This window comes from Mobula birostris, chromosome 3 (genome assembly GCF_030028105.1).
Source record: "Mobula birostris isolate sMobBir1 chromosome 3, sMobBir1.hap1, whole genome shotgun sequence".
Lineage (NCBI taxonomy): Eukaryota > Metazoa > Chordata > Chondrichthyes > Myliobatiformes > Myliobatidae > Mobula > Mobula birostris.
In genome coordinates, this window is record NC_092372.1 from 138,351,413 (window position 1) to 138,365,391 (window position 13,979).

A 13,979-nucleotide genomic window follows, 5' to 3' on the forward strand; every position below is an offset into this window, starting at 1 on the left:
ATTTGCAGCAGTTCGATCTGGAGGCGCTTATACCAGCAGTAGCTTCTGCTGCCGCTTCGCGTAGACATTGCCTCTACAAGTCAGCTAAGAAATTAAAAAAAAACCCTCTGAAGCCTAATGTGCGTGCTGTAGAGTGGAAATCCCACCCAGCGGTCGTTTAATCCGTCCAGAAGCGGACTTGGCATGCCAAGGAAATGAGTTCGAAGACCACCATGACTAACCAGGAAAAGTGGATTACTCTCAGCCCAGCAGAATTCTCCCAGCTACAGAAGTACGCCCAGTGTAAGTGTTAAAGAATTTGCCAAATAATTTAGTTTCCCTGATAATGCCGCTGTTTAAGATGCTGTTGCTGAACTAAAGCGGCGCCAGGTTTAATGTACCGTTGCGTGCATTAGAGATACATTAAAGATTAATACTGCACAACAAATCGCAGTGTAACATGGACTAACGGGAGCTGTTACATTACACTGTGATTTTAAAGTATAATGTTGGATTTTAAATTGAATGTAAGATTAGCGCTTTTCCTTTTATGAGCATGACAAATAATGCATTTTGCAAATAAAACAGAAACGTTGTAATTTTTCGGGCTGCATTTCAAATACAGCATTATTTGGATGCTGATTTTGAGCCCCGAACACCTACTTAATTGCTGCCTGTTTGTTCTCATCCTTCGACTTTGCGTCATGTGCTTTGCGCTAGTACCAAATCAAGGCTGGTCACCACCAGGCTGTTGACTGAAGAGGGACCATTTAAAAAAAAAAGGTCACTGTCGATTTGTTTGGCTATTCCTCTCAAGAAATGAAAGGCATTATTCGTGTCCCAGGTCGATATGGAACCAGAAGACAAACTACATTAAATTATTTGCGCTTTGAAGGGTCGCCCATTGAGAATCGCACTTCTGTGGCGCCTGTAAATTTTAACTAGCTTTCGGATGTACAGCTTGGTTGATTTCGGTACCTGTTATGTAATGTCATGCTGCGACGTTATGGATCAGAATTATTTAAAACGCAATTGCCCAAAGAAACAGCTCTGGTCGGCATTATTTTCTGTTATTTAAGATTTATGCATGTTTTATTTTGAAAAAGACAAGCTTCTAGTATTCTGTTAATTTAATTCGAGTTGAGCTGAGAGCTCTCACTGATCATTCTAATTTCTGTTTCAGCCTTTATTTTGGCCTCTGTAATCAGAAGCACAAGATAGAATATTTATGCTGGAACACCTACCAGTTCAGGGCCTTTGAACTCAATGGAAGACACAGGCTGCATCTATCCCTGAATAGAGTTCTCTCAAACAGGAAACCTGAGGGACAGTAGTTTGTGGAGCAAGGCAAGAGTAGAAACAGATACTGTATACACTTAGTAGCCACTTTATTAGGTACACCTGTACACCTGCTTGTTAATGCAAGTATCTGATCAGCCAGTCATGTGACAGCAGCTCAGTGATTTGGGTTAAGCTGTCTTCAGGTGTGGGTACTCACAATGCTGTGAGAGAGTGTTCCAGCAAAAGTGAAGGAACAGCAATAGTCAGAATGACATGTGGTTTGCAGGACAACTTCCAGGCAGTGGTGTTCACATGTTTTTGTTGCCCTTGCGGGCAGCAGGATATTAGGTACGCCTCTACACCTGCTCATTAAAACAAATATCTATCAGCCAATCATGTGGCCGCAATACATTGCATCAAAGCATGCAGACGTGGTCAAGAGATTCAGTCATTATTTGGAACAAACATCAGAGTGGGGAAGAAATATGATCTAAGTGACTTTGATTGTTGGTGCCAGGCAGGTTGGTTTGAGTATCTCACAAACTGCTGATCTCCTGGGATTTTCATGTGCAACAGTCTCTAGAGTTCATAGAGAGTGGTGCAAAAATACGGAGAGTGCAGTTCAGTGGGTGAAAATGCCTTGTTAATGAAAGAGGTCAGGCAGGTTCAAGGTGACAGTAACTTAAATAGCCATGTGTTACATCAGTGGTGTGCAGAAGAGCATCTCCGAATTCACAGCTGGTTGAACCTTGAAGTGGATGAGCTACAACAGCAGCAGACCATGAAGATACGCTCTGTGACCACTTTATTAGCTACAGGAATAGTGGCCTCTGAGCGTATTATATGAGAAGTTGTCAGCTACTCTGACTGACTGCAGTATTCTCCTAAACAGAAGCAATTGTATTTTTTTACTGAGGATTTTGTGGTTTGGGGTATTGGGCACACTGATAAGGTGAGTATATACTGCTTATTCCTAAATGCCCTTCAGCTGAGTGTCGAGAACATTTTAAGAACCATTTACCTGGGTGGGTCTGAAAACATATTGCGGTCAGACTATAAACACAAGAAATTCTGCAGATGCTGGAAATCCAAAACAACACACATAAAATGCTTGAGGAACTCAGCAGGTCAGGCACCATATATGGAAATGAATACATAGTTGATATTTTGGGCTGAGACTCTTCTTCAGGACTGGAAACAGAGGGGAAAGATACCGGAATAAAAAAGGTGGGGCAAGGTGAAGGAGGCTAGCTAGAAGGTGATAGGTGAAGACTTGTGGGTGGGAAAGGTAAGAAGGAATCTGATGGGAGAGGAGAGTGGACCATTGAAGAAAGGGAAAGAGGAGGGGATCCGGGGGAAGTGATAATCAGGTAAGAAGAGTTAAAAGGCCAGCGTGGGGGATAGAAGAAGGAGTTTTTTTTACTGGAAGGGGAAAAAAAAGGTATTTATGCCACCAGGTTGGAAGCTACCCAGACAAATATAAGGTGTTGCTCCTCCATACTGAGGAGACCATGGACCGACATGTTGAAATGGGAATGAGAACCAGAATTAAAATAATTGGCCACTGGGAAGTTCTCCGTTTTTGACGGATGGGGTGCAGATGCTTGAGCAAGTGGTCCTCCAATTTACGATGGGTCTCATCAATGTAAAGGAGACTGTTTTGGGACCACTGGACATGATAAACGACCCCAGCAGATTTTCAGGTGAAGTGCTGCCTCACCTGGAATCACTGTTTGGGGCCCTGAATGGAGGTGATGGAGGAGGTGAATGGGCAGGTGTAGCACTTAGGCATTTGCAGGGATAAATCACAGAGGGAGTGAACCCTGCAAAAAGCGGGGATGTGGGGGAGGGGGAGGTAAAGATATGATCTGTCATAAGATCCTTTTTTAAGATGGTGGAATTTTATAAGGAAGGGCCGTCTCTTTTCATGAAGATATTGGTGAACCAGTTGAGTTTTTACATCAATACATCATTACTAATGACTAGATTTTTCTCCAATTCTAGATTAACAATTGAGTTTAAATTTTGCTTCCACCATTTGGAAGAATTTGACTCTGGATTACTAATCTGATAATTTAACCATTGCACCACTGCCATTAAATGTTGTTTATTATTTAAAGCAATGATTCAGACACCACTTTCTGCTAGTTCAAGTGCATCTACTCTGTGGGAACTCAGTGTTTAATTGCCAGCAGGAAATAAATTGGTGGTTAGCAGTAGCGATAATCAGTATATGTTTGAACTGGTGCGAGTACCTGTGGTGGAGCTCCGATTGGCTATGGGTTGGCTGTTAGTACTTCATGAGATCATCTCTGAATCCAGCGATGAGCACACAATTCCACTATCATCACTGTAAGTACAGAGGGAATGTTATATTGTTACAAATGTTGTCTTTAGAGAGAACAGATATCTGCTTACTCATCTGGATGTCAAACAAACCTCTTCACAATTTCAAAGAACATGTTTCTTTTCCATAATGTAGATGTAGAGCATGGTGGAAATACTCAGCACATTGAACAGTTTTTGGGGAAATAAGAACTGAGATAATGTTTCCTGATCCAATAATATACCTGAAATAATAACATCCTCTGTAGCCACTCCAAACCAAATTTCCAGTGTTTTCTATTTTTGCGTCAGATTTCCTGTTTTTCTTTTTAATGTTTTCCTGATTCTGGTGCATTGTCTATCCTTCAGTTCCCAGTCTTAATGCAGTCAATCTTGTTATTGTTGTCTGTAGGATTTTGCTCCAAGTTAACCAACTTTCATGATTCCTAAGCAACACAAACAAAATGCTGGAGGAACTCAGCAGGTCAGGTAGCATCTATGGAAATGAACAGATAGTTGACACTTTGGGCTGACACCCCTCTTCATGACTGAGAAGGAAGGGAGAAGATGCCAGAATAAAAAAGATGGGGGGAGGGAAAGGAGTCTAGCTGGAATGTGATAGATAAAGCCAGATGATGTTCCATTCCAGGATATCAGAGATGTCTTCCTTCTTTAAAGAATCGGGGTTCCCTCCCTCCAATATTGATGCTGCCCTCACTCACATCTTCTCCATTTCCCAGACATTCACAATCACCCCATCTTCCCATCACCTTAATATGATACATTGCCTATTGTCCTTATCTACCATCCTATCAGCATCCACATTCAACACATCATCTTCTGCAACTTCCGCCTTCTCCAAAGGGATCCCACCACTAAACATGTTTTTACCTTCCCTCATCTCTCCACCTTCCACAGTGATTGCCCCCTCCACAACTTCCTTGTCCATTTGTCCCTCCCCACTAATTTCCCTCCTGGCACTTATATCTGAAAGTGGCGTAAGTGCTACACCTGCCCATATACCTTCTCTCTCACCTCGATTCAGGGCCACAAACAGTCCTTCCAGGTGAGCTAACACTTCAACTGTGGCTGTCTGTTGTGCCTGGTACTCCCAATGCAGAGAGTGCTACATTGGTGAGACCCATCGTAAATTGCTTTGTTGAGTACCTCTGCTCCATCCGCCACAAACGGGACTTCCTGGTCACCAAACATTTTAATTCTGATTCTCATTCCTGTTCTGACATGTCAGTCCATCCTTTTGTGCCAAGATGAGGCATTCCTCAGGGTGGAGGAGCAACACCTTATATTCCGTCTGGGTAGCCTCCAACCTGATGGCATGACTATCGATTTCTCCTTCACACCACCACCCCTTCTTCTGTTCTCCACTCTGACCTTTTACTTCTTCTCACCTATCTATTAATTCCCCATGGGTTCCCTCCTCCTATCCTTTCTCCAATGGTCCACTCTCTTCTCCTATCAGATTCCGTCTTCTCCAAACCTTCACCTTTCCCACCCCATTACCTATCACCAATGACCTTCTAGCTTGCCTCCTTCCTCTTCCCTCCACCTTTTAATTCTGGCATCTTCCCGTGTCAGTCCTGAAGAGGCATGAAAAGGCATGAAAAAATGCCGGACGCAGGCTTCTCATTGTCTGAGTCGACATTCCCCTGAAGAAGGATCTCAGCCCGAAATGTCGACTATCTATTCATTTCCACAAATGCTGCCTGACCTGCTGAGTTGCTCTTGCATTTTGTTTGTGTGGTTTTGGATTTCCAGCATCTGCAGAATTTCTCGTGTTTCATGATTCCAAGTGAGAACAATTCTTAAGCATTGGCTATAAAGTGCTTTTGCATGTTCTGAAGGGATATGAGATCTGCAATATCAATAAAAAAGTTTGTCTTTCTTTCTGTATTTATTATCAACTTTGATAATATGAGAAAGCCTACATGCTTGATTGCTGATGGGAGCAAAAATAGTGGCACATTAAATAGTGTTTATTGAACACTAAAATTATAAAGTGGCATTGACAGATTAAGTGAGTGGAAAAATTGTGGTATGTATAGTTCAGTGCAACTCAAAGGAAGATCATCTATTTTGGAGCAGAACCTTAACATCAGAGGCAAGCCATTCTCAAATGAAATAGATGCAAAATCAATTAATAGTTTAAAATCAGTGATCACAATATTTATGCTGATAAAGGTTGTTTGGATCTCTGGAGCCAAGGCAATTGGAAGCAGTAAAAGTACAACATGCCACGGCAAGCCGGGTTCAACAAAAGGCTGAACACGGTTGACCTTTCCTGCTTGCATATGTCAGTGTTTCCAGCTTTTCCTCTTCTAGTTTTAACAACATTTGTATGGGAATATAAAAGCTGTGCTTACAGTTTCATTACAAATAAGTAGAAGGACTTTTCCAGCATCGTATATTTGCTGCAAGAGATGTGACAATGAAGATGGTTTAATCTATGCCCAATATTTATCAAGAAATTATAGCATTCTTCTTGTTTTCATAGGTACAGTTTCTTTGTCTGAATTGTAACAGCAGGGTAGAGTCAACTCAATTTTACCTTAAAACTTTGAGTGGAAGTAAATTCTACTTCAGAATTATGAACAAGAGGAAACCTGCAAAGGCTTGAAATCAAAGCAACATGCACAAAATGCTGGAGGAACTCAGTAGGCCAGGCAGCATCTATGGAAAAGAGTACAGCTGAAGGGTCTTGGCCAGAAACGTTGACTGTACTTTTATTCCATAGGTGCTGCCTGGCGTACTGAGTTCCTCCAGCATTTTGTGTGTGTTGTTTAGAATTATGAGGTGGAGTTGGTGGTCCCCTGTTGTGTATGCTCATTGACTGTAGCTGGTGCAATGATTCTGCAGCCTGCAGTCAATGTATTGGGCCTATATCCAACCACAGAAATGCACCAATCCATTAAACTGTCCTACTGACCACTGTGACAATTTCAGCCTTGAAATGAACAATTTTATTATAATTGCTGGCACTATTTACAAATTAAGACAGGTTTCTTCAATACAACCAAACATGAACTCCAATGGTCCATAAACTAATTCACAAGATAATCATAAAACTTTCAGTGTGTGAATATCTCAGTGAAAGTGACAATTTGTCATTCAGGAAGAATCTAGGCAGTATGATATTGTTACTAATAGAATTCATCAAACTCTAACAAGAGAAAATCTGCAGATCCTGGAAATCCAAGCAACACACACACAATGCTGGAAGATCTCAGCAGGCCAGGCAGTATCGGTGGAAAAGAGTACAGTTGATGTTTCAAGCTGAGACCCTTCAGCAGGTCTGGAGGAGGGTCCTGCTGAAGGGTCTTGGACTTAAACGTCAACTGTGCACTTTTCTATAGATGCTGTCTGGCTGCGGAGTTCCACCAGTATTTTGTGTATGTTGCTTGATCAAACTCTAGATTGTTTCTTAGATATTTGATTATAATGCAATCTAGATTGTACGTCCCTGTGTAATTTAAGATAAGATAAATTTAGATCACCTCATTAAATTTCTATTTTGGGTGCTCTGCTTTCCCAATGAGCTCAACACCTTTTATACATGATTTAAAAGGGAGAAAAAATATTACATCTGTGTGAATCCCTGCAGCACCTGATGACCCTGTGATCTCCGCCTTGGAGGCTGACGTCAGAAGATCTTTTAAGACGGTGAACCCTTGCAAGGCAGCGGGTCCTGATGATAGTGTAGAATTGGTGGGAGTTTTCAAGGACATCTAACATCTTGAATGGCTGTACTGTCCCACTCCCAGATTAGCTCAACACTTTTATGCACACTTTGAAAGAGAGAATAAAAGTCCACCTGTGCAAACCCCTGCAGTATCTAGTGACCCTGTCATCTCGGTCTCGGAGGCTGATGACAGAACATCTTTCAAAGGGGTGAGCCCTCGCAAGGTGTCAGGCCCTGATGGTGTATCTGGTAGGTCACTGAAAGCCTGTGCCAACCAACTGGTGGGAGTGTTCAAGGATATCTTCAATCTCTCACTGCTTCAGTCAAAGTTTCTCACCTGCTTCAAAAAGGCATCAGGCCAAGAAAGCTGGTGTGAGCTGCCTCATCGACTACTGCACAGTAGCACTTACATGTACTGTGATGAAGTCCTTTGAGATGTTGGTCTTGACTAACATTAACTCCTGTCTGAGCAAGGACCCGGACCTGCTGCAATTTGCCTTCTGCCACACCAGGACTACAGTGGATGCACTTTCACTGGCTCTCCACTTGGCCTTTGATCAGCTGGACAACAGCAATACCTATATCAGGCTGCTGTTTATTGTTTACAGCTCAGCATTCAACACCATCATCCCCTCAGAAATAATCAAGAAGCTTCAAAACCTGGCACTCTGTACCACCCTCTGCTGTTGGATGCTTGACTTCCTCATTAGGGGATGAGAGTCAGTATGGATGGGAAATAACATCTCCTCCTCGCTGACTATCAACACAGTGATAGCTCAAATATGCGTGCTTACCATATTTCTCTAATCTCTCTAATTTCATGGTTGTATGGCTAGGCACAGCACAAACACCATCTATAAATTTGCCAGTGACAGCACTTTTGCTGGCAGAATCTTCGATGGTGATGTGCTGATGTAGAGGGGTAATGTTGATCGGTGTCACAACAACAACCTTGCACTCAATGTCAGTAAGGTCAAGGATTGATTGTAGACTTCAGAAGGGGAAGTTGGGAGAACAAACACCAGTGCTCATTGAGGCATCAGCAGCAGAAAGGGTGAGCAGCTTCAAGTTCCTGGGCGTCAACATCTCTGAAGATCTATCCTGGACAAAACACGTTGTTGCAATTATGAAGGAAGCACGTCAAAGACTATAGTTCATTAGGAATTTGAGGAGATTTGGCACATCATCAAAGACTAGCAAATTTCTACAGGTTGAGAGCATTCTGCCTGGTTTCATTACCACCCGTTATGGAGCTCGAGTGCATAAGATTGGTTGTAAGCTCAGCCAACTCATCATGGGCACCAGCCTCCCCACCATTGAGGACACCTTCAAAAGGCAATGCCTCAAGAAGGTGATATTAAACATAAAGGACCCTCACCATTTGGGACATGCCCTCTTCTTATTTCTACCATCAGGGAGGTGGTACGGGAGTCTGAAGACACACACTCAGTGTTTTAGGAACAGTGTCTTCCCCTCTGCCGTCAGAATTCTGAAGAGTCTATGTACTCCTGAACACTTCCTCACTATGCTGCTCTTTTTGCACAATTTATTTCTTTTTATATATTTTTATTAAAATTTATAGTAATTTTTATGTATTGCACTGTATTTGTGCTGCCAAAGAATATATGCATATTAGTTAGTATATAAGAAATCTGATTATGATTCTGATTCCAAAAAATGTTGATGCATTCCAAAGACATCAAAGCAGGGCAGTAGTGAAAATTCTGACACAGGGTGTTACATTGCAAATAACAAGCAAGCTGAATGTCTTCAAAAAAGTCTTAGAACTTTAAAATATTGAAAGGTATAAAGGTATAATACTGATATAAGCAAATCATTCACATTGGCTCTGGATGCCTAACTGGAAGATAACAGTAAAATACTAATGAGATTTAGTTAAGATTTAGAGAATGGAAGAAATTTTCCCTGCAGATAGCTTAATATCTTGAAAAGGTTATAGGGATAGTTCTATGTTCCAGAAAAGATGATTCATTCTATTCCTCTTTTAAAGCTCAAATCTTTCACCTTCTTGCTTTTGCAACACAGTTGGCAGAGACTGGGGAGTGCTTGACTCTCCACTCATCTCATAGTTTCAGCAATGTTTTAGTATGACGAAGACTATTAGGTAAAAGAATGCTTTGGTTGCTGGCAAGCATCAGTAATGGTGGTTGCACATATGATTTATTCACTTAGGACTCCGATTGATATGGAATTTAGATGCACAGAACTAGTTAAATTTTGGAAAAGCACAGAGAAGCACATCGTTGGTAATATTGTAATTTGTTATTCCTGATTTGTTTTGCATTTTCTTAGAAGCAGAAACAGCTTTTCTTCTACCTTTGACGTTATCATTTAACTCCAAGTGAAGCTGTTCAATTCCTACAAAGACTCAAAGGAGAGTTTCAGCTCTTAGCTATCATTCAAATACTGCATCTTCTGTTAACAGTGCCCATTAAAAAATAGAAAAAAATTCATCTCCGTAACATGCAACCAAAATCAAATATCAAACTGAAGATAGAAGACAAATTTGCCAAAGCCATTGTAGTGAAATATTTGAGGAAATGTCACTGAGAATGTGACATTCCAACACATTGCTATTATTGTCAATACTTGCCCAGTATCCCAGCAGATGTACCACTTCCCAACACTAGTGAGGGTCTTGTTTAAAGGTGGTGATTTCCACCCTACTGATTGATCTCCAGTTTGCTTCTGTCCTGCAACATTGGACCCTTCAAGGAATCAAATTGATGAGGATGAACTTCTACTGGATTATTAGCTCTCATTCTGGTATGGTAGATGGCAAAGCCTCTCCTGTGTTCGACTTGAGGGAAAAACAACAGGTTGCATTCAGTTGAATGGGGAAATCTGTTCCCCCTCTGCGATCAGATTTCTGAATGGTCTATGAACACATGAACTATTCCCCTTTTGCGCTATTTATTTATCTATTTGTTGTAAGTTGCATCAACTTCTATGTCTTTGCACTGTACCATTTCCACAAAACAAACACAAAAAACGTGATATACGTATATTACTGATAATAAACCTGATTATAATTCTGATTCATCCTGGGAAAAGGATAAGTAGATTTTCTTTATTTACTAAAACTAGTTTCCAAGTTTTACTTGATTATTTTATGGGTGGTTGTGCTATCAACATGCTTACTATAAAAATGAATATCTAACATTCGGATCAACTTGATTGTTACTGACTGTGAATGTCAAAGATGCTCACAATCAGTAATATCTGACAGTTTTCACAACTGGTGATCCTAGGATCAGGTCACATTGGCTGTCAAAAGCATTTTAAGTTCTGTAGGACAGGTCCGAAACTGAGCTTAGTCATGCCGAAGTGCAGAGAGCTTCCAGAGAACTCTGTGCCAGTGGCCATGTTGGAGTGAACAGCTTTGCCCAGGAGCAGGTGTTAACATTGTGGAGACAGAGAAAATATCTTATTAGACCGGATCTAAACAGTTAAGAAATAACCCCACCAACAAATTTACATGTTTCCACAAGCAACACAACAACTTGGACTTTGCTGAGAATATTTTCAAATTGGTGGCTGACTGCATGACTTCAGAATCCTAGCATTGTGCTACAATTAATCGAGCACTGCAATAGTGAGACTCAGAAAATGATTGACATTGATGCTGTATTGAGCTTTTCATGCTCTCAGTGAATATACAACGAGGAAAGGTATTTTATCAAAGTATCCTCATGAAAGTATTGCGTCTTGCAAACATGGGCTTTAGAAAGGAAAAAATGTGCAGCAAATCTGGTGAAAAGGACCACCTTTGATCTTCAAGTCCTCCATTGTACATATGCAATCCTTGGAAATGAGAATACTTTAGAAATGTAGAAACATCAGTCCAGCAGCACGCAACAGTGATAAAAATTATTTTCGAGTGTCTTCAGTTTGTTTCCATGCATGGGTCTGTGAATAGGTCAAGAATGCAGGATATACCTGCCAAGGAACAGGGAAAAGTTAACTTAATCCAGTACACTTTGTATCCCAGGGAACAAAGATTGTTTGCTTGCTCCAAAATTACTGACTCACACTTCCCAGGTTAAGCTTTGACTGCCATGGCCCACATACTCCAATTTCGGGTCAAGTGGGTCAATTCTTTGGTATTCATTTCTAGTTCTCTAGCTGCTGTCTCCATCATTATTTGTCTTTGTCTTCCTCCTGCTTTCTTCCCTTCAATCTTTCCCATAATTACCATGCATTCTAACTCCGCCTTCCTAATCACATGTCCAATGAAGCTACATTGCCTTTTCATGATCTCATACATTCTTTCTCGTTTTGTCTTTGCTCTGTTCATGACATCCTTGTTAGATATTCGTTTCGTCCATGGCATTCTTTGTATCCTCCTCAAAAACCACATCTCTGCTGCTTCAATTCGTTTCCTCATGTTACTAGATATTGTCCAACATTCTGAGCCATATAACATAACTGGATAAACGTAACATTTCAGTACTCTGAGGTGGGTTGTCATGCCTAGTTTAGTATTGGTCAGTATACTCTTCATTCTTGTAAAGGTGTCTTTTGCCATCCCTATTCTTCTTTTGATGTCCATGTCGCACCTGCCATCTGATGTCACCTAGCTTCCTAAGTAGCAAAAGTTCTGTACTTGTTTTATGTCTTCCCCAATTATTCTCAGCCTGCAGATAGGATTCTCCTTCTTTTTGAATATCACTATACAGTCTGTCATTTTGCAATTGATAGATAGACCCATTTTTGTACTTTATTCAACAATTATATCAATTAAATTTTGTAGTTCTTTCTCCGTACTTGCAGTTAACACAGTGTCATCGGCATATCTGAAATTATTGATGTTTTCACTGCCAACGTTGATTCCCAAGATGTCTCTTATTTTTTGAAATATTGTTTCACTGCCCACATTAAATAAATCAGGGAGAAAAAACACCCTTGTCTAACGCCTGTCTTGATTTTCATAAACTGACTCACTTCTCCATCTATTCTTACAGCAGCAGTTTGTTCCTAGTACAGATTTCTGATTAGGCGGAGGTCCTTCAAATCTAGATCTAGAGTTTCCTGTAATATTTCAAATAACTTATTGGGCTTCACTTTATCAAATGCTTTTGTGTAGTCGATAAAACAAATCTTTTTTGCTGTTGAATAGCTCATCCTGATAGTATCCTTAACATCAATATTGTGTTTCTTGTACTTTTGTCTTTCACAAAACCGCATTGTTCTTTATCTACTTCAGCTTGTATCTTACTTTTAGCTTTTGTCATCAAAATTCTTAGAAGTATCTTGGTGATATGACTCAGTAAACTTATGGTCCTATGTAATTCACATTCTATTGCTCCAGGTTTCTTAGGAAGAGTGATAAATACTGATTTTTTTCATCTCTTCTGGTATTATTCCAGTCTCATAAATGTCATTAAGTCTCTTATTTCATTTAAGTCTCTAATTTAAGTCTCTAATCAGTAAGTTTTTCAATTCCATATTCTTCAAGGGTGATAGTTTGTTCTATTACTAATTCATCAGGACCTGCTGCCTTTCCTTTCTTCGTCTTATTTATTGCATTGCGAACTGCAGATTTTAAAATACTTGGACCTTTAATGCTTTTCTTAATTTCTGGTTTCTCACCTTGATCGTCTTCAAATAATTCCTGAATATACTCAGTCCATCTGACCTCAGTGACTGAAAAGAGATGTAATGTCCTGTACAACGAAGAGTGCCTTTCATAAACTGCTAGCAATACAATACAAAACAGCTCAGAATCATGCTGAAAATCACGGGCATATGTTGTAAAATTTGTTGCCTTTGTGGCAGCAATGCAATACATAATAATAGAAAAAATATGAAATACAGTAGGTATATAATAGTTAAATTAAATACATATTGTAAAAATAAAAAAATGGTGAGGTAGTGTTCATGGGTTCAATGTCCATTCGGAAATCAGATGACAGAGGAAAGAAGCTGTTCCTGAAATGTTGAGTGTGTGCCTTCAGGCTTTGGTACCTCCTTCCTGAAGATAGCAATGAGAACAAGCCACGTCCTGAGTGATGCAGGATCTTAATGATGGATGCCGCCTTTTTGAGGCATCACTCCTTGAAGATGTCCTGGATACTACGGAGGCTAGTGACCATGATAAAGCTGATTTAAGTTTACAACTCTGCAGCTGATTTTGATTCTGCGCAGTAGACACCGCGCTCCCCCCACCCCCCCGCCATACCAGACAGTGATGCAGTTAGTTAGAATGCTCTCCACGGTAAATCTGTAAAAAGTTTCAAGTGTCTTTGGTGACATACCAAATCTCCTCAAACTCCTAATAAAATATAGCTGCTGTTATGCCTTCTTTGTAGCTGCATCAAAATGTTTAGCCCAGGGTAGATCCTCAGAGATATTGACACTCAGGAACCCACTCTTTCCACTTCTAATCCCTCTATGAGGACAGGTGTGTGTTTCCTCAACTTACCCTTTCTGAAGTCTACAATCTAGTCTTATGTTGAGTGCAAGGTTGTCTTGTTGCTGCGATAACACTCTACTGGCTGATATATTTTGCTCCTGTACGCCCTCTCTCCATCTGAAATACTGCCAACGATAGTTGTATCATCAGCAAAGTTAAAGATTCCATTTGAGCTGTGCCTAGCCACAAAGTCATGGGGGTAGAGAGAATAGAGCAGAGGGCTAACACACATCTCTGATGTGCACCAGTGCTGATTGTCAG

The 13,979-nt window shown here is 40.6% G+C and overlaps 1 protein-coding gene across 3 annotated transcripts in view; it reads left to right on the forward strand.

Annotated features, from left to right (window-relative positions):
* Positions 1-212: 212 nt before the first annotated feature.
* dgkb (diacylglycerol kinase, beta) overlaps positions 213-13,979 on the forward strand; it is a 738,504-nt gene continuing 724,737 nt past the window's right edge. For all 3 annotated transcript variants that reach the window (XM_072251979.1, XM_072251978.1, XM_072251977.1), the window contains exon 1: positions 213-282. In XM_072251979.1, coding sequence (XP_072108080.1) covers positions 213-282 — 70 coding nt within the window. The remainder of the gene's footprint in view (positions 283-13,979) is intronic.